The 23,729-nt window shown below is 45.7% G+C and overlaps 2 protein-coding genes across 3 annotated transcripts; one reads left to right on the plus strand and one right to left on the minus strand.

The window, feature by feature from the left end:
- The first annotated feature begins 44 nt into the window (after positions 1-44).
- Positions 45-17,145, plus strand: LOC122681755 (small cell adhesion glycoprotein). Its single transcript, XM_043884187.1, has 4 exons — positions 45-234; positions 908-979; positions 15,638-15,718; positions 16,391-17,145. Exons 2-4 carry the CDS (start codon positions 946-948, stop codon positions 16,567-16,569), a joined length of 294 nt encoding a protein of 97 aa, XP_043740122.1. The 5' UTR covers positions 45-234; positions 908-945; the 3' UTR covers positions 16,570-17,145.
- A 1,096-nt stretch (positions 17,146-18,241) lies between these two features.
- DAZAP2 (DAZ associated protein 2) lies at positions 18,242-22,581 on the minus strand. Of its 2 annotated transcripts, none has more exons than XM_043884178.1 (4): positions 22,430-22,581; positions 21,302-21,420; positions 20,713-20,881; positions 18,242-19,689 (listed from the first exon to the last, which is right to left on the minus strand). In XM_043884178.1, exons 1-4 carry the CDS (start codon positions 22,440-22,442, stop codon positions 19,367-19,369), a joined length of 624 nt encoding a protein of 207 aa, XP_043740113.1. In that variant the 5' UTR covers positions 22,443-22,581; the 3' UTR covers positions 18,242-19,366. The 2 variants fall into 2 exon arrangements, with proteins under 2 accessions (XP_043740113.1, XP_043740108.1); XM_043884173.1 differs by having other exon boundaries at positions 20,636-20,881.
- Positions 22,582-23,729: the final 1,148 nt, after the last annotated feature.

The raw sequence follows: 23,729 nt of genomic DNA on the forward strand, positions 1-23,729 counted from the left end.
GTCCCCGCAGCCCGTCCGACTGGTAAGGTGAGCACGCGGGGGAGGGGACTGCGCAGGGCTGGAGGGCCGGGCGCGCCGGGCGCCCACACTCACACCGCAGCCACCGCGGCCGCGGGGGAACTGAAACCCAGAGCGGCCGACCTTGGGCCTCGGCTGGAGCCTCCCGTCGCGGCGGCTCGGAACCGGTGCCCGGGACGGGCCGCCCTCGGAGCGCAGCGAGCCCTGCCTGGCGCGGTAAAGTGGGCCGGGGCGGGGCGGGGCGGGGGGCGCGAGCCCCGACGATCGTGGACGCGGCGAGGGCCCCAGGGTGTCCCAGTCTCGGCAGGGCCAGGTGGGGGGCGGGCCCGGGGGCCCGGCCAACGGGGGGTCGGTAGACCGCGCGAACGGCTCAGCGGACGACCGAGGGGCACTGGGGGGCGGCGAGCCGAGCCCCGACAACCGGCCGTCTCGGACGGGCCGGGGGACGATGGAGGAGCCTCCCTCCGGTGCCCCGCGCCTGGCTCCCCCAGCGGGGCCGGGTCCCTGCCCCCGCGCCGCCGCCAAGCCTGGGCCGGGGGCCTGCCCTCCCTGCGCTCTCCTGACACCTAGCGGACGGCTCCCCCCACTCGCGGGCTGGGAGAGAGCCGCTGGTAGGGGGGGAACCTGTCAACCGCGCCTGGGCGAACCCGGGCCCGTTGCTAATTTGCAGACTTTTACCTAACTTTCTCAGGCCTTGATAAACCTCCTAGGTAAATGTGGTGGCCCAGTGAAAGGATCTCGGGATAGACGCTCAAAGGGGAAAGGGGGGGGGGAGGGGAAGGGGTTCCGGAAAACCTGGCACCAGAGGCTTTCTTGGGATTTCCGGTCGTTTTCAGCCCCAGGCACGGGCCCACCCACCTCATGCTGGGCTTTGTCTTTTTTCCTACAGACCCGCACCTCCCTACCGGTGCCCGTCCACCTGCCGCGATGACTAGCTTCCCAACCACGCCTCCTCCACCAGGTAGGTGAGCGCCTCTCCCAGTTCAAGTCCCTCACCCCCAGCCGTGTTCCGCAATTCCCTGAGGCCTCAGCCCGGAAGGGAAGACTCTTCCACCACTCTCCACCTGCCTGACACCACAAAACCCGGGAGGAAGCCAAAGGCAACCTGATGCACACTTCAGTAGAGTTTAAATCTGGAGTTTCATGGACCTGGGCCCATTCCTGGTACCACTTAGAGCTTTGTGACCTTGAGTGAATTATCTACCCACTTAGCGCCAGTCTACTCGCTTGTAAAATGGGGGAAATAGTACATTAAGAGATTATCTGTGTGGGTGAAATGAGATAATCCATGTAAAACAGCACAGCGTCTGGTATTTAGTAAGCGCTCAAAAACATGGGTTATTATTACTGGGTGCTTGTAAGAAAGTCCATCTATTCCAGGGAAGGAATTCTGCTTGTTTTTCTCCCCCTGGCCCCCCGGTTGTGTGGGATTTCCCCAAATCTCTGCCATGTGGCGTCTTAGTTCCCTCACCAGGGACTGAACCTGGCCCCCTAGAGTGGAGGCGCAGATTCTTAACCACAGGACCGCCAGGGAAGTCCCTCTGCCTGCTTTCTAATTCCACTCCTCTGATGATTCACTCCAGCATCAAAAACCCCTTGTTCCCTGGAACTATTGTTAACCCTTGTTCCTCAGGCCAGTTCTTCCGCTTCACGTTGAGAATGGAGTCCCACTTTTCATTTCATAACCAAGCTTAGCTGGACAGTTTCTGTTTTCATTGCATGTTAATTAGGATGAGGGAAGAATGAAACCTTGGTTAGTCTATTTACATTTGTTTTCATATATGGTCTCATTTGTCATTAGGACAGACATTCTCTGCTTTTCTATTGTGGAAATGAGAACCCCAGGGGAAGTAGAAGGCACTGTCCTGTATGGTGATGAACACGATTCAGACCTTTAGTTGTCTGCTGAGAGATAAGGAAAGGGAGAAATGGGTAGCCAGCTAGATTAGTCAGTACAGGCCTCATGAGTGGGGAAGGGGATGAAGCGCTAACGCGTGAAGGATGGGTGAGGTTTATACAGGCCGAGAGGGGTGCAGCGGGGATTCCAGACGAAGGCAGTGCCGCCTCTCGTGTGCCGCAGAGCCTGTGCTTCCCCTGGAGGGTATCCTGAGGGAGAGGACAGAGGGCCTCCAGAGTATGCCTGCCTGTAGGGAAGAAAAGTGGTGCTTGCCTGGCAGCTAAGGAATTAAGACTTGGGCAAAAGGAGAACCGTATACATTCTTCTTTTTTTTTTAAGTTTGTGGTAAGATAAACATAATATAAATGTTACCATTTTGATTATTTTTTGGCCTGTTGTTCAGTGCTGTTAGTATTGATTGACATTCACGTTGCTCTGCAATTATCACCACCATCCATCTCCAGAACTTTTCAACTTCTCAAACTGAACCTCTGTATCTATTAAATAATAACTCTTCATTCCACTTCCCCCACAGCCCCTGGCTACCACCATTATACTTTCCATCTGTTTGTATTTGACTAAGTACATAGTGTAAGTGGAATCATACAAAATTTGTCCTTTTGTGTCTGGCTTATTTCAGTTAGCATTACATTTCCGAGACACATCCATTTGGTAGCATGTGTCAGAATTTCCTTCCTTTTTAAGGCTAAATAATATTATATACATATATATGTATATATGTTTTTTTATCCATTCATTCATCAATAGATTCTTGGTTTGCTTCCATCTTTTGGCTGTTGTGAATACTGCTACTGCGAACGTGGTTTTACAAATATCTCTTTGAGTCCCTGCTTTCTTTTGGATTTATACCCGGAAGTGGAATTGCAAGAATGTGTGGTAATTCTGTTTAATTTTTTGAAGACCTGTCATACTGTTTCCTAGGGTAGCTGTACACTTTACGTTCTTACCAGCAATGCATAGGGTTCCAATTTCTCTACATCTCTACAACACTTGCTATTGGATCCTAGCATGTTGCCTGTTGTACGTAGGGCGTAAGTTTCTTGACATTGTGGGCTCTACCCACCCCACCGGATAAAGCCCAATCCCTTGCCACCTAGTCACACTAGGTTGTCCTCACTCTAGATTAGGTGCTCAGGGTTTTTCATCTTGCTTATTCTTCATCACAATCCTGTGAGCACTTATTAAAAATTTATTTATTTGTTTATTTTTGGCTACACTGGGTGCTCATTGCTGTGCACGGGCTTTCTCTAGTTGCAGCAGGTGGGTGCCACTCTTTGTTGCCACGCACAGACTTCTCTTTGCGATGACTTCTCTTGTTGCAGAGCATGGGCTCTAGTGTGAGTGGGCTTCATTAACTGTCGTGCATGGACTTGGTAGCCCTGAGGCATGTGGGATCTTCCCAGACTAGGGATCAATCCTGTGTCCCCTGCATTGGCAGGCAGATTCTCAACCACTGGACCATCAGGAAAGTCCTGTGAGAATGTTTCATTCTCATTTTAAAGAAGCAAAAAACAGGTTCAGAGAAGTTAAATGTTCAGAGGTTAAGAAATTCTCCCAAGGTTAAGCAACTGATAATGGCAGAGGCAGGATATTGTGCCAAGTCTGATTTATTCTAAAGCCTGTATTCTTTCCATCATAGTGTACTGCTCTCAGCCACTCCACCCCGTGGCTGGGGCACATGAAAAAGAAGGAAGAAGAAAGGAAGCAGAATTCCAGGGCGGGTTCCCATGGAAAGGAGAACTGGGGGAGCCGCCCTGTGCTGGGCAGGGCTAGAGCAAATAAGTAGGTTGGCAGACTCAGGTGGCAAAGGATCTGATGTCTCAGTGATAAGAGATTTAGCCCAGGAACAAGGGCCACAAAGAAACCAGCCAGTATCTAGGTTAACTATAACAACAAAGAAAAAAGGTAGGTGAGCCAGATAGATCTTAAAGTTCATTTACTGTAGGTTAGGATTTGGGTGGAGCCTCAAATCTCACATCTTGTGGTCCTCAGCCCCAGGCCTCCCTCCTTAAAGAAAATCAGTGCTACAGTGTTTCCATGTCTAAGAAGGGAAGGGACAAAGTAGCATTCTTATTCCTTTGTTTGGAAGAGGAGACAGGAGAGAAACCGGATAGGAAAAGGAGATCGTGGAAGTAAACCGTTCCTTCCACTTAGTGCCAGGTTTCCTGAACTTAGTTTATTTTGTTGTTGTTGTTTTTTCATTACAAAGCTATTACATCCCCCTCAGGGAATAACCTCCTAGACTTCTGTGTGTGTGTGTGTTTATAGTTTTATTTTAACTTGCTTTTTCTTTACAAACATGTAATCATAATACACATACTGCCCTAGCAATTTGCTTTTTTTGTCTAACCATATATTCTGTTCCAGTAATTGCAGATCTACCACATTCTTTTTAACAACTGTGTACTATTTCCAGAATGAATGACCTGTCATTTATTTAATCATTCCTCTGCTGATGGACATTCAGATATGTGTCACTCTTGGAAACAGTGCTCTTGAACACCCTTTCCATCCTGTAGTCAAGCTCTGAGAACCAAACCCAGTGGACGGTTCAACAAAATGTTCAGGCTGGAGTGAGCAGGGATGGTTCCAGACTTTGGAGAGAACCTTGAAGTGAGGAGACAGATTTGTAGCCTGGCCCAGCCAACCGTTGAGTAACTTGGGGCTGGTGGATGAAGCTTGCTGAGCTGCCTCAGTTTTTTGGCTTGTCCGTAATGATAACACCAACCCTAGTTACATCACATTCTTGGGGTGGAGATAAAATAGCGTATGTTTTGTGAACTCTAAGTGACAAATATAGATTACCATTGTGATACTTGGGCTTCCCAAGTAAGCACTAGTGGTAAAGAACCCGACTGCCCATGCAGGAGACATAAGAGACATGGGTTCAAGTCTTGTGTCGGCCTAAAGGCCCCAGCTCATTCACTTGAACACCCTGTGACCTGTAGTCTGAGAAAAATTCTTCTGCAGAGAGTTGAGTTCAAATTTTGGGGTTTTTTTTTTTTTTGGCTACACCACATGACGTGTGGAATCTTAGTTCCCTGACAAGGGATCCAACCTCTGCCTCATGCAGTGGAAGCTCAAAAGTTTTAATAGCTGAAGCGGAAGCAGAGTCCCTGATTTTTTTTTTATTTGAAGTATAGTTGATTTACACTGTTGTGTTAGTTTCTGCTGTATAGTAAAGTGAATCAGTTATATACATAAACATATACCCAGTCTTTTTTAGATTCCTTAAAATTTTTTTATGCTTTTAATAGACATTTTATTTTGGAATAATTTTAAGTTTATAGAAAAGTTGGAAAAATAGTACAGTACCCTTCAGTTACTTCAAATGTCGTTGGTACATTTGACATTGATACAGAGGACCACAGTACGTTTGTGAAGACCAAGAAATTAACACTGGCATGATACTGTTAACAAACTACAGATTTCACTGAGATGTCACCAGTTTGAAAATTTGATTTTGAAGAGAATTCTGATAAAACACTTCAAATTTTCAAAAATTCTAACATTAAGACTGAGAAAAGTCTTGGAGGGTCAGCTAGTTCAGCTGCCCTTTCTGAGCTGGAATTCTCTTTCCCGTTCCCCATGAAGCATCTGTCAAGCTTTGCCCTTCATTCTCTGGGGGAGACACGCATCTCCCATCAGTTTCTGCCATTAGTCCTCTTGTACAAGTTAATATATTAGAAGACAGCACACAGGTCCTAGTCCTTGCTTCCTGACCAGGTTTTCACTCTGAGCTTTCTCTTGCAAGCTTTCCTTATCTGATGTGGTTTCCAAGCCGTTCACTGTGTTGGCTGCTCAACTCAAAGACACCCAGGTGCAACTCAGCAGCCTTGGAGTAGCACAGAGTGGAACTACACTGCTGATATCATTATTAGAGGCCATATTTATATTCATGGTGCCTAAAATAAGAGCAAGTTTTAAATATTTCAGGATTATAAAAGTCATTATCATCATGAGAAATTTGAAAGATAAAGGAAAAGATATAGAAGGAACTAAAAAGCGTCCAAAATCCTACCACCTCCCTGTCGCTTTCACTGCTGTTTTGAGGTCTGTGCTTCCAGCGTCAGTGAGTTTCTAGTGATCCCACTGTAAGTCTTTTATAGATGCTGCCACTCAGCTGTGGCTTCCCCCTGCTTTATTTGTGAGTAGTTGATTTCCTGGACCTACGAGCAAGGAGTCTGTTGAATTCTCATCTTGTTAAATCTGGCCCATTTCTCCAGTCATTTTTAATCTCTGTTTATCAACTTATCAGTGGCTCCTCTAACTTTGTGTCTTTCACAAATTTGCCAAAACTTCCCTGGGTCTACTGGTATCTGTATTTACCCGAAGGACACTCAGCCGTCCACACTAAGCCTGTGTGGAAGGCCACCAATAAGGCAGAACACTAAAACAAAAGCTCTTGTAAAGAATTCGATATTTACTTTTTGGGGGGCTGCGCTGCTCAACTCGGGCTCTTAATTCCCTGAGCAGGGATTGAACCTGGGCCCTCAGCAGCAAGAGCACAGAGTCCTAGCCACTGGACTCCCAGGGAGTTCCCTCATTTATGTATATTTTTTAAAATATTTGTTTATTTTTATTTATTTGGCTGTGCTGGGTCTTAGTTGTGGCATGTGGGATCTAGTTCCCCGACCAAGGATCTAAGCCAGGCCCCCCCTGCATTGGGAGCATGGAGTCCCAGCCACTGGACCACCAGGGAAGTCCCCCTCACTATTTTTTAAACACTAGCAAAAAAGCTAAGAGTTGTTATCATAAGGGGAAAATGTATCATTGGACTTTGTTATATCTGTCTCTGGATTTAACATTTTTATTTTGAATTACATAAAAGCCTTAATTTGGCCCTGGCATGGTCTGTTGTAATAATATCAATTCAAAAAGAACTAAGGTCAAATCCCAGCGGAAGCAGCTCTGTTTAGACTGGCATCACTCCATTCCTCGATGGCCAATTACTACCCCACTTAGTCCTTAATAAAGCCAGGCTGTGTTAGTCCACAGATATTATAAACACTCTATCATGTGTTCTGGGATGATGCTAGCTACTCAGGCAGCACCTTCAACTCCCCTAACCCACCCCCTCCCCAGCCTTACTCTTAAGCTGATGCATGACCTTCTATTTTCTGGAGCAAATTAGAGTTCTCAGAACTACCGAAGGCTCCCCTGCCCCCATCTACATACCACCCGCCTCTGTGCCCACGTGCACATTAATCATGAGTGATCTCTGCTGTCTGCAGCCAATCGCTCCATCTGTGCCCTGGATCCCATCCCTTCAAGAACATGGCTCCAGCCGTCAATTGCTCCCTCTCATCTGAGTCATTCGTATCCATACATAAACATTCTGTCATTTCTCCCATCCAAAAACCAAAACCAAAAACTTGAACTCTCTTCCCCCCTCCAGCTATTGCTCTATTTCCCTGCTCACCTTTGCAAAAAATGAAAGAGTATATTCTGCCTTCAGTGCCTTTCCTTCCCCTTTTTTCTTTTTTACTGAAGTGTAATTATTGACTTACACATTGTGTTAGTTTCAGGTGTATAGCAAAGTGATTCAATGATTCAGTTATTCAGTAGATACATATATATCTATTCTTTTTCAGGTTCTTTTCCCTTATAGGTTATTAAAAAATAGTGAATGTAGTTCCCTGTGTTATACAGTAGGCCCTTGTTGGTTAATTATTTTATAGATAGTTGCATGAATATGTTAATCCCAAGCTCCTAATTTCCCCCTCTCCCCTTTGGTGACCATAAATTTGTTTTCTGTGTCTGGGTTTATTTCTGTTTTATAAATAAGTTCATTTATTTTTTTTTAGATTCCACATATAAGCAACATCATATCATGTTTGTCTTTGGCTCACTTAGTGTGATAATCTCTAGGTCCATCCATGTTGCTGCAAATGGCATTATTTCATTCTTCTTATGGCTGAGTAATATTCCACTGTGTGTGTGTGTGTGTGTACGTACCACATCTTCTGATCCATTCATCTGTCAAGTGACATTTAGGTTGCCTTCTCTCTTTTTTTTGAACCCCCTGTAAACCAGGGACTTATACTCAGCACTTCCCCAGACTTCTCTTGTCAAAGTGACTCATGACCTTTGCACGACAAAACCTGGTAGTCCTTCTGCTTGGTCTGTTTGGCTGCTACTCCTCAGCCTCCTGACCCTCCCTGGGCTCAGTGCTTGGTCCTCTTTATCTGTACTTACTCTCTTGGTGATCTCATTCAGTCTCATGTTTGTAAATATGCTGACTTTTTATTTATTTTTAAAAAATTATTTATTTATGGCTGTGCTGGGTCTTTGCTGCTGTGACGGCTTTTCTCTAGTTGTGCCGAGTACTCTTCATTGCAGTGCTCGGGCTTCTTATTGCAATGGCTTTTCTTGTTGCAGAGCATGGGCTCGAGGGTATGCAGGCTTCAGTGGTTGTGACTCCTGGGCTCTAGAACACAGACACTGAGTTGTTTTCTGCAGCATGCAGGATTTTTCCGGGCCAGGGATCGAACCTGTATCTCCTGCGTTGGTAGGCAGATTCTTTACTACTAAGCCACCAAGGAAGCCCTGTGCTGACTTTTAAAATCTCCAGTCCAGACCTCTTCCCCAGATTCCAGTTTTTTAATTTATTTATGGTTGTCCTAGGTCTTTGTTGCTTTGCTTGGGCTTTCTCTAGTCACAGTGAGCGGGTCTGCTCTTTAGTTGGGGTTCTTGGTCTTCTCATTGTGGTGGCTCCTCTTGTTGCAGAGCACAGGCTATAGAGTATGGGGTCAGTAGTTGTGAAGTTGCCCCAAGGCTTGTGGAATCTTCCCAGACCAGGGATTGAACCCATGTCCCCTGCATTGGCACGTGGACTCCCAGGCACTGGACCACCGGGAAATCTCAGTTTGTGTTTTTTTTTTCGGTGCACCATGCAGCTTGTGGGATCTTGGTTCCCTGACCAGGGATTGAACCTGTACCCTCAGCGAAAACTCTGGACTGCCAGGGAATTCCCCCCTCACCTTCTATAGGTGTTTATTTTACTCAAGTCACCTCCCTGGCCACCCCATTTCACAGTCCAACTCCTGATTCCCTTTCTTGCATAGCACTATATACTACATACATACACTACATAGCATTTTCTACATAGTACTAACCAAAGTCTAATGTGGTACAATCTTTACTTCTTTATCTGTTCATGGTCCATCTTCCTCCAATCAGGATGTAAATTGTATGACAAAATGGGTTTTTTTTTTTAATTGTCGTAAAATTAGACACAACACAAAATTTACCATTTTAAAGGATGCAGTTCAATGGCATTGTGTACATTCACATTGTTCTGCAGCCATCACCATCATCCATCTCTAGAACTTTCTTGTCATCCCGAACTGAAACTCGGTACCTGTTAAACAGTATCCCCTCATTCTCCTCTCAGCTGCTGATAACCACTTTCTGGAACCCAGAATTTGACTATTCTGGGTACCTCAAATAAGTAGAATCATGTCGTATTTGTCCTTTTGTGACTGGCTTACTTCAGTTAGCTTGATATCTTCAAAATTCATCCATGTTGTAGCATGTGTCAGAACACCCTCCCTTTTAATGCTTCATAATATTCCATCGTGTGTATGTGTGTATACACGTACATGTGTATGTGTGTGTTAGTTGCGCAGTCGTGTCTGACTCTTTGCAACTCCATGGACTGTAGCCCACCAGGCTCCTCTGTCCTTGGAATTCTCCAGGCAAGAATATAGGAATGGATAGCCATTCTCTTCTCCATGGGATTTTCCCAATGCAGAGATCAAACCCAGGTCTCTTGCGTTGTAGGCAGGTTCTTTACCATTTGAGGCACTAGGGAAGCCCATACACACACACACACACACACACACACACATATAAAACTATGCCATCTTTTATCTGTTCATCTGTTGATGGACATTTGAGTTGTTTCACTCAATAATGCTGCTGTTAACATTGGTGTACAAATAGCTGTCCCAGTTCCTGCCTTATTTCTTTTGGATAAATACCCAGAAGTGGAATTGCTGGATCATGTGATCATTCTATTTAATTTTTTTAAGGAACTGAACGCATGAGTTTTTGCCTGTTGTGTTCACTAATCTATAACCAAATTAATCTATAATCGAACAGAGGCTGGTCCAAAGTACACACTCCATAAATACTTGTTGAATTAACTTTTTAATTTCTCATTCTCTGGACAGTCTAAAAAGGCTCTGCAACTTGTCTGACCTAGCTTGCTCCTAGTGGTCTCACGCTAACTCTTAATGCTTGTGGTTTCAAGTTCAAGACCCCCAAAGCAGTCCCTTATAACTGGTAGTAGAATTTTGCTGGGAATGATATCAGTTTCACCAGTTGTTTATAGAACCCACCCCATTCTGTGGCCCTTCAGGCTTCTGGCCCCTGTGTCTTTCTCAAAAGCTCCTATGTCGCCAATAACTGTCTCATGTACGTACTCTTCCAGTGCCCTTGACTGTCACCTAACTGAATCCCTCTTAGATTAGCCTGGTGCTTTTTGCTTCGCTTCTCTTGAGCTCACTTCCCCATGTCGCCAAGGCTCCTGCTATTTTAGTGCAAAAATCATTCGCTTTGGTAGGAGACAGAGGCAAAATGGGCTAAGAGAGTTCTAATCTACTACCTCCAACCTCTTAGCTTCAGTGCCAGACAGCAGACCTGTCCCATTTCCTTGTTTTTGCTCCAAATGTAATACTTTTTAAATTGTCCTTCCAGTGTCCTTTGCCAGCTGGAGCTGGGCAGAGTTTCCTGACACGGTTCTCTAAGTTTCTGCTATTAGCTTTTATGTGCATTTTTTTTTAAAGACTCACCTTCTGAAATCAGGTTACTGGAAATGGGCTTATAGGAAATACAGAATTGGGACAGAACACTCAAAACTTATGTAACTTTGTAACAAGAACCCTAAAACTACAACAACAATCTGAATTTAGCAGTCAAATCTCTGCTAACAGTCGAACCTCGGATCCTTGTCCGTCCTAGACCCCTGTGCCCTGGGGAGTGTGCTTCCTCCTAGATTAGAGGTAGGTTCCAGAGAGATGTCACTTCCAAGACTGTTTTCATCAAAATTAAAAATGTGATATAGGATCTGCCTTCTTCTAGTGTTTTTTGCACAGAGATAAATTTCATATAGGGGTCTCCCTTCATCTGATCTATTGTATAGAGGGAAAATTTTTTGTACCACCTTCGTTTCCATTTATTGCTTCACCAGATGGCTTAATGTAAGTGGAAACCAACAGATACCTGCATCCAAGGAAGGTACTTATCGTGAATTTTCTGTTTCTGAAGGTCTTTCTCTATTGCTAAAATGTACTCTTTAGTTCGTGGCACTAGTGGAAAAGAACCTGCCTGCCAGTGCAGGAGCCACAGGAGACTCGGGTTTGATCCCTGAGTCAGGAAGATCCCCTGGAAGAGGCCATGACAACCCACTCCAGTATTCTTGCCTGGAGAATCCCATGGACAGAGGAAAGTACTGGGCTACAGTCTGTGGGTTACAAAGAATCAAACACGACTGAGCAGCTAACACTTTCACTTTTCACTCTTTAGTTGTAGACAGCTTGAAGTTTTACATGAACCAACATGACAGGTATCATTCTGATATCATTCCCTGTTCACCAGTCGCCTGTGAACAGTGCACATTAAAAGAGCAATCTTTGTAGCAAACAGTCTGTATTTGGTTGTGGTCCTCTGTTTTTGTTTTTGTTTTTCCTGCATTTGTCCAGATCTTTTAAAACCTTGCACTTTTGGAAATCTTGTTGTGCTACCTCATAGTTATCTTTCGCTACTTTTTCCTTTTTTTCCCTGTTGGAAAAAAGATGTTCCCTAGTGGCAGGAAGGTTTAGTATTTATAAATGGCTTGCTTGGGGGGACTTACCAGCAGTCCAGTGGTTAAGACTGTATTTCCAGTGCAGGGGGTGTGGGTTCGGTCCCTGATCAGGGAACTAAGATCCCACATGCTGTGTGGTGTGGCCAAAAAAGTATTAAAAAACAAAAAACCTTGCTTGGGCTTTGAGAGGGGTAGTCCTGGATTCAGATCTTGACTCCTTCCACTGTTCCTTCATGAGTAATACAGGGCATGTCACTTAACTCTCCCAGGAGCTTTGGAGTTCACATTAGCAAATAAAAACACCTGCTGTGAAATGATTGGTATTCTAAGGATTAATAATTATGTGTAGGAAGTACCCAGCACAGAGTAGGGACTTAGCAAATGGCAACTGTTACAACTGGGATCATCTGCAGAATTTCCCAACTAGGAATCACCTTCCCTCCTGGATTTTCTTTCCCAGTACTTTTACACATCTGTTCTCTGAACCTTCACTCAGCTCCATGGTCAGGGCCCTGGGGGACCGCATCACTGCTGTTTTCCTGGCATCTATGACAGTGCCTCTGGCACATGGTAGATGCAAAGTGAATTGTTGATTAATTGAATTGAATCCTATTCATCTTTATATTGAAGCTTCTGTACATACATTATTCTTCTTGGTGCTTCATGTATCTTAAGTTCTCACATGTTTAAGGAAGACAAAACTGAGAGCACTCTAGATCAATTGTGGGAAGATGGCATGCAGCCCCGGGACGTGTAGGCGAGGAGCGGCAGTCTGAGGCAGTGACCAGATGGATAATTTGATGGAATCTCAGAAGTGGCAGCCCATCACTTTTGCTGCATTCTGTTTGTTAGAAGCAAGTCACTGGATCTGGCCAACACACAGAGAGAGGCGCTTACACAAAGATGTGAACACCGTGAGGGGGCAGATCATTGGGATTCATTTTAGAAACTGCCTCCCACACTCTTATTTTACAAATGCAAAAGATACAGGCTCAGAGAGGTTTAGTAACTTCCCCAAGGTTATCTAGGACTTTACTGGGGCAGGATGCAAACACAGAGCAGCTTTCCTTTTTAATCACTGAGCATATAAACAAGGTCACCTTAAATAATATTTTGAAAGAGTTTTTTAGTGTATTTATTTTTGTCTGTGCTGGGTCTTTGTTGCTGCACAGACTTTCTCTGGTTGTGGCAAGCAGGGGCTTCTCTTTATTGCAGTGCACAGGCTTTTCATTGAGGTGGCTTCTCTTGTTTCTATGCATGGGCTTCATTAGATGTGGCACACGGGCTTAGTGGAATCTTCCTGGACCAGGGATGAACCTGTGTCCCCTGCGTTGGCGCTCAGATTTTTAACCACTGAACCACCAGGGAAGTCCTTAAATAATATTTTAAGTAGTAGCTACTGTATACGCTTGCCTACATGTTTTCTCATTTAGCCTTCCCAGTAGCCCTGCAGAGCTGGTTAATGTAGTTCCCATTGGTTACAAATGAGAATGGATGGAGAAGGGTTTGGTGTGGCCCTGAGAGAGGGAGGCGATCCAGGCTGCCCACCTCTGCTTTCCTTGTGGCCTGTGTGAAAAAATCTTTCATCACCATTGACCTGTCTTTGCACTGCTCCCAGGCCCACCAGACTATCACTGGTGACTTCATTTCCCTTGTCCTGGGTGGAATTCCTATCTCAGACGAGATAGGAATCAGGCTCACTCCCTGTGCTCCAGCCACACTGGCCTTCAAGTCCTCTCGTCTCAGAGCTTTGAGCAGGCTCTTCTCTCTGCCTAGGATGTACTCCATATCACGCCCCTGTCACCCTGAAAACTCCTACCCCTGCTTCAGCTTGCAGCTCAAATCCTGCTTCTGGGGAGGCTGTTCTTGCCTGAAGACTATCTCAGCCCCTCTGCCACATGCTCACCTGCATGTTGCCTTTGCCACCTGTATCACAGTTCTTAACTGTGAACTTGGTGTGGTGGAGGCTGAGCTCCGTGAAGGTAGATGGTGTCTGTTTTGCTCACCCCCAGTGTACCTGGCACATGCCTGGCAGAAGGTGAGAGTTAACGAGTGCTGCTCTTACTATTTGGGCTTCCCTGGTGGTTCAGCGGTAAAGCAGCAGCCTGCCGATGCAGGAGACCCAGGTTCAATTCCTGGGTCGGAAAGACCCCCTGGAGGAGGAAATGGCAACCCACTCCAGTATTCTTGGGAGAATTCCATGGACAGGGGAGGCTGGTGGGCTACAGTCCATGGGGTGGGAAAGAGTCAGACACAACTTAGCAACTAAACAACAACTATTATTGAAAGCATGTTGAGATGCCTCTTGTGGGTGCTTCCAGGGTGAGTCAGACTATTTTCCCTGGGATATCTCTGTTCCACAGTCACATTTACTTTTTTTTTTTTTTTAATAGACATTGAAAGAAATGTCTGTTAGCAGGAATGGAAATTTTTGTTTATTTATTGTTTACTGCATTTAGTTATTCATTTTGGCTGTGGTGGGTCTTCACTGCTGTGTGCAGGCTTTCCCCAGTTGCAGTAAGTGGGGGCTCCTCTCTCGTGGCAGTGCAGTGGCTTCTCTTGCAGAGCACGGGCTCTAGGGCATGTGGGCTTCAGTAATTGCAGCACAAAGGCTTAGTGGCCCCGAGGCATGTGGAATCTTATGGGACCAGGGATCAAACCCATGCCTCCTGCATTGGCAGATGGATTCCTAAGCACTGGACCACCAGGGGAGTCTCCAGTAATATTTCCTTAACTGTTACCTTTCAAACCCGTACATGCTAAGTCACTTCAGTCAGGTCCAAATCCTTGCAACCCCATAGGCTGTAGCCCACAAGGCTCCTCTGTCCATGGGATTCTTCAGGCAAGAATACTGGAGTGGGTTGCCATGCCCTCCTCCAGAGGATCTTCCTGATCCAGGAATCGAGCCAGAGTGTCCTAAGTCTCTTGCATTGGGAGGTGAGTTCTTTTAGCACTAGCGCCACCTGGGGATCCCTACGGTAAAATGCTGACTAGGAGAAAACGGAAAGGCTTCCTGACTTCTTATGGAAACGGAAGCCTGGGTAGTGACTTTTTAGAAGTGGGACTTCCAGGCTCTGAAGGACGGATAGACCAATATAGCAGGAGGAGGTATGGGATATATTTTAGGATAGGAGAGGCCTTATTTCAAAAACTCAAATTGCAATTGCAAGGCCTACTCTGGCAGTGTAGAAAAGAGTTTTAATAAGGGAAGGAGAAATGTTTCATTATTTTTAAATAATGTTTGCAAAGAGTTTGTAAGAACATTAAAGAAATGCATGTGTTGTATAATATAAATACATGTACACATATATGCATTCATTATTTGACCTCATTTATGTAAAAATGTATATTCCTAACAATAACATACCCTTATTGAATTACTACATGTCACAACAACCCTATAAAGTAGGTAATTATCACCAGTTTGCAGATGCACAGATGGGTTAGGTAATTTTCCAAAAATGACACAGCTAGTAAAAGATAGAGCTCAGATTTGAACCTTGCGGGTGTATATGTATATGTGTGTTTGTGTGTGTGTATATTTTTTTGCCAGGCAGTGCAATTTCTAGAATCTTAGTTCCCTGACCAGGGATCAAACCCCGGGCCCTCAGCACTACAAGTGCAGAGTCCTAACCACTGTACCACTAGGAGATTTTAGAGCCCATACTCTTAACTATGTTAGACAGAGAGGAATCTATCAAAATGTTCACTGTGGTGGTTTGTTTTCTCCTCTGATCTCCAGGTTTTTCTGTACAGATGTCCTATAAGAGTTAAATGATTAAAGTTTGAATAGGGAAGAAGGGAGGTGGTGGTGAAATTGAAGGACAAATATGTATTTTAGAACAAAAGAATCCACCCTATTTCCTTTTCCACTTTGTTAAATTTTCCAGAAGAACTGATGGCTACCACAATTCTACAGGCCACTGAGGTCCAGTCCTCAGAAGCTGAAGCCAGCACAGCTCTCATTGCAGGTAACAAAGACTCTGAGTCAAATCCAAGGGGCCTTCTGAGCTCAGGGGCCCTCTTGCTCCAAAGACAGCCAAGAAACCAATGTGATGGACTAAGATTCTCCCTATACAGAACAGCACCACAAACTAGAGACCAAGTCTATCAGTGGGTTCACTTTGGCATGTAAGTTATGTTACACTCATAGAGGCTTCACATCAGAGGCACTGTCAGTAAATGAGAGGTTGGGAGGTGGCCACAAATAGATGCACTGCCTATGGGTGCTGCAGTCGGGTGTGGGGGTAGGGATGAGGATGTGTGTGGTTTGTTGAGTGGTAAGAAAGAGGATGGGAGGGATCAGAAACCCCTACAGGAGGCTATGGATTTAAAAACTCTTCCTGTTGGGATAAGCGATTTCCTGTTTCCCTCCTTCCTGTTTCTATCGTAATCATCAGGAACTAGTTGAGAGGGAGTTCATTTTGACAGAAATCAAAAGTCCTTAAGCCCAAGGAGACTCCGGATATCATATACTAAGGAAGTTGGGCTTGGTGGGAGAATATGGACTTGGACGTGGACGCTAGTTAACAGCAGGAGGATCCTCATTAAGAGTGAGGGAATTGTCTAAAGCAGGGGACCCCAAGAGTTACTGAGACGCCCCAATCCTGAAACATGTCTGCATTTTCCCTCTCCTTTCCAAGTTGTTATCACCGTGGTCTTCCTCACCCTGCTCTCAGTCGTGATCTTGATCTTCTTTTACCTGTACAAGAACAAAGGCAGCTACGTCACCTACGAACCCGCAGATGGCGAGCCCGGCGCCGTTGTCCTGATGGAGAATGACTCAGCCAAGGGCAGGGAAAAGGAAGAATATTTCATCTAATGGTTCCCAGTTCCCAGGTTCCCAGGAGCTTATCCAGGTTCCAGTGCTAACACACTATTCATTAGGTGAAAGTTTTACCTGAAACCGGTGAGGAGCATCCATTGATATGGGTAGACCTGAGCTGCTTCCAGGACGCGGGCCTAAATGCCAGCATCACTGTCACCGTGGACTGGGGACACGAAGCCAGCTGCTCACGTCTCTGGCCAGGCCTGTCACACAGCTTCTGACTCATGAGTGAGATGGAGCCGTACTGGGCAACACTGGCTGGAGTATACGCCCAGTCATCTTCACTTTTTTCGCAGGCTGAAGGGAAGAAGAGAGTCAAGGGTCTCTGGATGCTCCTCTGCCCTTTCCTGGTCACCTAGTGACCACCCGAGTGGAAGGAGTACCCTTGATTATTCCCAGAGGTGGGACACCACAAAGAAAGGCCAGGCCAGCAGGGCCAGGAGACCGTGGAGACCTCCCTCCTGATGAACATGCCACGTCCCTTAATCTGAGCCCTTCCTCTCCTTATCCCCCAACAATCCAGACATATGCTATTTTTATTAGAATTAAAATCATTTGTTGATACAGAAATCAGATTCTCATGTGCCGGACATCACCATCTTTATACTCTGACTCATCTCTGCTCAAACTTTTGACAGTCTGCTCTGTTGTTCAGCCTCTCAGTCATGTCCGACTCTCTGTGACCCCATGAACTGCAGCATGCCAGGCTTCCCTGTCCTTTGTCTCCCAGAGTTTGCCCAAGTTCATGTCCATTTTTTGCTTACTCAACTCTTACCTGTGTTTTCTCCCAAGCAAAGGGGGCCCCAGGGAAGTTTCAGAAGTTCCCAGAACAATCTCACAGGTTTGCAACAGAGATGGTCCTGAGAAGTTTGTCCTAGAAGAGGGTCATTAGAAACAAACCCTGGGAGGTGAGTTGCTTAGCCTCCATCCTGGCAAGGGCCAGGATGTCCCTGATCCATTCTGTGTGCACACAGAGGGAAGCAGGAACAACCTGTGACTTTTCCCACCAGTGCCCTTTCTATCAAGCCAGAGAGGCTTCTGGGATCTCACTTCATCCATCTCAAAATGAGGCATATTTAAAAGGTACAGTGTTTTGGTAGAAATCATTAACTCTCCATGCATTGTTTACTTTGGAATTAAACTAAATCTCCTTCAAGGTCTTAACTATATTGCCTTCATTTTTCAAGCTCAAGTCCACCCAAGGTAAGACCCAAGAGTTGAGAAATTCATCTTAGCAACTTATATTCCAGTTTTCAGCATTTCTCCAAACAGAATTTTGGAAAAACCGAAGATTACCCTCAACTTACAACTTAACAAGTTGTCAAACTAAAAAACATTTTCCTCAAGTCAAACTTAAGGGCAGGAGGAGACTCCTCCAAATGAGGAGACTCAATTGTTCCCTTATTTCTAAGTTTATGTTCTGAATTCTTCTGGCCTAATAGGCTTTTAAGAACCTGAAAGCACTTAGGAAATAAAATGAAAAAAAGCTAAACATCTAGAATGGAACTCATGAAAATGGTCAAATTGCCTGCATTTATTTCAAAGACTTCATTAAAAGAAAAAAAAAATGATAGCAGCACTTATCTGAATTCTAGGTGGGATATAAAAAATGTTATATACAGAAGAGATCTAAAAACAAGTTGAGTAAAGAATCCTTGAAGTGAGGTGTAATGCAACTTCATCACTTTATTCAAATCTTCAAAATAGTCTTTATTCTACATTTTTAGTATAAAAAATCCACAAGTTAAGTGCACCACAGTGTAGAGAGAGACATACAACGCTGAACTTCCATAACAGTCAATGGTACAGTCAAACATCACATGTACAGAACACAAATTTAGATGAACTGAAATTATAAGATAAAATAAAATAAAATCCAATTTTAGAAAACAAAAATCAAAATATTAAGGATCCCTGAAATATTCTTAACCCTAATGAGATTTCACTGGACTCAAGTCATTTAGTAGTGAGGCATTCACAACATGACCCCATTAACCCAGCTGAGGAATTCTTGGGAGCCATGAGTGGCTACATCAGACACTGACAAGAAATGGTAACCAATTTCTGATCTGCAAACTCCCCTTAATTTGGCTCCAGAGTCATCAGGCTTTTAAATGCATCTTCCTCCTTGTCCCTCAAAATTTATAAACAAACTGCTGTTTACGGTACAGTTTGCACTGGTATCCTTTGTTAAAACAAGGTTCAGTTTTTCTGGCACCAAAACAAATTTGGGTTTGGTTCATGTCTGAAGAGAAAACCTATGAGGAGGGTCCAAAAAGCACCCTCCGCTTTTGCCTGAGGAGATGCAAAAGCAGAAGAAATGGGTCCTGTGCTTGGGGCACAGAGGGGGTTTCAGAGGATCCTTTGTGAAAGACTAGTTAAAAGATGACAAGTGGGGGAAAGTGCAAGGAGAGAAGGAAATTAGTCTGACTGGCTTTCTGTCCTGCACCATTGATTCAATGGAGATTGGTGGGAAAGAGTGGAAGACAAGGATTGAGGGTAAGACCAGGGGCCAAGGATGGAAAGGAAAAGGCAGACAACTAATGCGGTTTGTTTATAACAAGTAATATAAATCAAAGACTTAAAGGAGATTAAAGACCAATCAGAATAATTTGGCAACTTTAATTCTTAGGAAGATCAAAGTTCCCTCCAAACCTAATTTGATGTTTTATTACTAAAAGCAAAGACCAGTATGGTACAGTATTACTCCAGAGGAATTAAAGGAAGATCCTTAGGGCTGCTTTACCCACATTCATTTTATGAATGGATACCTCCCCTACCTCAAAATGCTTTAGAGAGGTACTGCTACCATTACATGGTTCCTTATTAAGTTTGAAAAGTGCCTGAAAGTTTGGGCACCAGAAAGACACCCCAACAACATGTGTCTAAACTGCAACTTCAGGTTAATATGACTAAAGCAGTTACATTGTGAGAAGTGCTGAAGGTATGTGATGTCTTTCCCGGCATAGAGATGGCCTTGGTTCTTCACCAGATGGTGTAGCCACCATCTGAGCCACCCATGAAGAAGTTTCCCTTCCGCTGAGTTACGAGGACGTTGGCTCCCTGCATGACTGCCAGCTGAGCAGCATTGGGAGGGCATCCAGGGGGAGGAGGCTGAAAGGAAAAGACAAGGCTGAGTGGGCAGAGGGCAGCTGTGGGAGGAAGTGGACAAAGGTAACAGAGGACCAATCAGGAAGATGGCAGTGTGCTAACCACACTGAGCTATCTGGGCCACCAATCTGAGTCCAGCAGGTCTACATTCTTTGTGAGCCCAAACATATAAACAGGAAACCCACTCATTTAAAGGGTTCTGGGCCAAAATAAAGACTATGGATACCTTCTGAGTGTGGGAAGTCCAGACTCGTAGGCATTTTCAGTGTAGAAAATCACTCCTATTCACATCCCAAAACACGGAGGGGGTACCAGGTCCAGGGATCTATATCACAGGGTCTGACAGTTTTCAAATAGCCCTGGATAATCTGAAGGCTCTACCTGATGACAGCATTTTCACTTCATCCCTAGCCTATGGTTATTGAGTAGATGATCCTAGCAAGGACCATTTGGGCTCTAATTCCCATACATAGGGGAACTAATCAAGAGACATAGCTAAAATCCCTAGTATCTCTCTAAATGCAATTTAATAGGGATTATGCATTCTGTTGCCATGCTGATGGCACATGTTAAATAAATGCTTATGGAATGAATGAGGAGTGTTATTAGACTAGTATCAAAGTGAACTGGAAAAGCAGCAGGCAGGACTCTTAAGACAGGAGAACAAAGGAACCTGATAAATTCTGACATCAGTGAGTATGCCAGATGTTACTGACTGGCCACGGTTCTCCTGCCCCCTCGAGTGCTTTCTGCCTGACGACTGGACGTCAGTGATTACACCGATACCACCATTCCCCTCTCCCTTCAGTGCTTTCTGCCTGACGACTGGACGTCAGTGATTACACCGATACCAGCAACTATTACCCAGGGATGATGAAAGGATGACCAGTCATTTCAGGAAGTTAAAATACACAAGGGTTGAGGTTTTTTGTGACCAAGTCATACTCACAGGAATGTTTCCAGCAGTAGCGCCAGCTCCAAATCTGGCCCCTGCATCATACCCTCCTTCCACCAGCACTGTTGAACCAGGTGGATAGATGGGACCAACTGGATAATAAGCCATGGGGATTGTGGAACCTAAAGGCCCAACAGCCACAGACTGGGCCATGGGAAGATACAGTGAGGCGCCAGGAAATGCAGCTGACATGGTGGGGACGGTGGCAGCCCCTGGGTGCACAAAGCTCGGACGATACAGCTAGAAGAGGCAGAAGAGAAGGCAACAAGTTACTTTATGACATTCCTATTTCAGATCTCATTTTAATGAGTCAAGTCTTAATTCTCCTTGTACAGATTACACTCTTTGAGTTACACAAGTTGCCTTTCCACTGCCACTCAATATTCTCCTGGATCACTTCCTGCTATAGCTAATGTTAGGCTCAGGGAATGCAAACTCATCTTCTTAACTTCAGCCGGTGCCAAACAACATAAAACAATCAGATAATGCCTTCTCAAACTCAACAGAAATGGCTAAACTATGTCACGTTTTAAGATGATTCATGTGAGCACTCTCTCCTGTTTATGGAAAGTAAATAAATGTGTGGAGCCAGATTTGGCCACGGACTGAAAACATGATCCAAGAGTATTCCATTATTTAAGTCTAGTTAACTGGAAGCACCTCTGAGTAGGCAGGTGGAGCATCAGTATAAGGTGGAGCCTGAGGAAGATGCAAGGTCTGAGGGTACACAGGGTTCCCAGGAGGCTGCACGGGGTAAGTTGGCTGCGTTGGATATTGACCTGGAAGACAAGGGGGCAAAAAAACCATGTTGTCTACCATACAGAGTCACCAAAACAAAGCAGGACATACTGGGTAGCTAACCTAGCCAGGATAAGCAAAGAGATTTCCAAACAGACTGCCCTAGAGGGCCTGATTCCTGGAGTCAAGAAAATAAGCATTCTCTTTGCATCCTTAAAGCTGAAGAAGCTGGATTCCAACTGGACATCCAGTAGCAGACTGCTGTCAGGGGAAAGGTGAGCTGGGCCCAAGATGCTTTCAAAACGCAGGGCAGTTCTGGGCACCCCCTCTAACCGGTATTTCAGCGGTGTGTCCTGTTTTCCTTCCCTGCGTAGTCTCCAAAGGTCTGGTTGTAACTGACCAAGACCTCGTGAGTAACGGTGGTTGTGGTCATCGACCTCACAGGTTCCTACTCAAGGTCGACTTCCAAATGAAGAGAGTGAGTGATGGAAGTGAACACTGAGATCGGGGAGGTGGCTGAGGGGAATGTTCTGATACAGAAACCGGGAGACTTGCTGGCCGCCAGCGAGGGTAAGGGGAAAGAGACCCCCTTCGGGCCCGACTGGCCCGCCCACCATCGCGGCACTTCACTAGTTAAGCCCGGAGGCCTGCCTGTGGTTCCGGAGCGCGGCGCCCCGCCTCTGCCAGTTCTCCATTGGCCTACCCAAATCTCGCCTCCAGCTCCCCATTTGCTCCTACATATGCCCATCACGACAAACCTTCTCCCCCCCCCACCATCACCCACCCACCCAACAGCCCCCCCGCCCCCCAACCCGAGCCCACAGCTCCAAACTGCGCCACAGAGATTAAGGGAGAAAGGGCCGTGAGGGAGCGAACGGCCGTAGTTCGGGGATGACGAAGGTGTCTGGCGCAGCCCCGGCCACTGAAGCTGGCTAAGGAGCGCGGCGCACCTCGCCCCAGGCCTGGCGTTCGGTGACCCTGGGCTCCGGGCCCGCTCGTTCCGGGCCAGCACAACTCCCCTCGGCGGCCTCAGCCACCCCCTGTCCTTGCCTTTGCTGTTCATGGTGGCTGCGGATCCGGCTCGACTCGGCGTCGCGGACGGTTATTTTTTTCGTCCTCTTCCTGTTCGTAGTCACTTCCGTGTCACGTGACGATCTGTCCGCCTAGCGTCACCCGACGCCCGAGTGCCGCTGCCACCGGAAACCCCGCCCCTTCGCTCGGCCTCCGGTCGCTGGAGGGAGGGCCCGCGTGATCCCGTCCTCTCCCGTAGGCCCCGCCCACCGGGTCTTGTCCTCCAACCCCTACCCTTGTCCCTCGGCTGAAGGAAAACCAAATACAGGTATTGTCTCAAAACGGGGTCTTTTCTCTCTTGGACGCTCGGAGGCAGTAACATTAAACTATTTTCTGGAGCCTTTTTCCACCTACGTTCGGCACCTCAAGGTCACCTCACCTTGACAGCCTTTCTACAAGGGGCATGCGTGCTTGCTAAGTCGCTTCGGTTGAGTCTGATTCTGCGACTCTGTGGACTGTAGCCCGCCAGGCTTCCTCTGTCCATGAGATTCTCCAGGCAAGAATACTGGAATGGGTTGCCATTTCCCATGGATCGAACCGGCAACTAACACACACACAAGGGGCATAGGTTCCTACAATCTTATCTAACTGCCTGAGATGCTCCGCAACCCTAGGTCTATCACTCGCTCCCGTCACTCAAGTCTTCGCTGCCTTTCTATTCTACTGAATTGACTGTTGGTATTTTATTTTTGTGTAGCTTTCTCACCGACTGGAAAGGGTATGCTGTGCTCTGCCCCGCCCCCACCCCTACCCACCCCCGCAACAGCTAACACTAAAACGCATGTTTTTGGTACCCAAGGAGTACCCATGCCCTGGCCCTTACTTTGATACCTGTCACAGACACTTTTTTTCTTTTTTCACAGACACTTGTATGGTACCTGATGTGTATTTTCTCTGTGTATCAGTTCTAACTTAATCGTTCTTAAAAGCAAAGATGCCACCCTTTAAGGCAACAATTGCTTCCATTCTTTAAGATATCTGCTGAACGCTTGCTGTGTTCAGGTACAGAGATGGAGCTGAACAAGACAGCCCAAGGCTATTTTCTCATGGTTTACATTCTGTAGTGGAGGAAGAACATTAGAAAAGCATCTGAAAAGAAAGCTTTGAAAAGAAAAACCCTCGGTAAACATTAGAAACCTGGTAAATATTTGCTGTTGAATGACTTAAACCACTGAAAAGGCCAGTACTCACTTCATCAGCAATCCGTTGTTTTTCTCTTCAGTTTCATATTACATTTTGCAGAACACCGTTAATATGCATGATTTTATGGAGTCATCAC

Source organism: Cervus elaphus, chromosome 3, assembly GCF_910594005.1.
Source record: "Cervus elaphus chromosome 3, mCerEla1.1, whole genome shotgun sequence".
Taxonomy (NCBI): domain Eukaryota; kingdom Metazoa; phylum Chordata; class Mammalia; order Artiodactyla; family Cervidae; genus Cervus; species Cervus elaphus.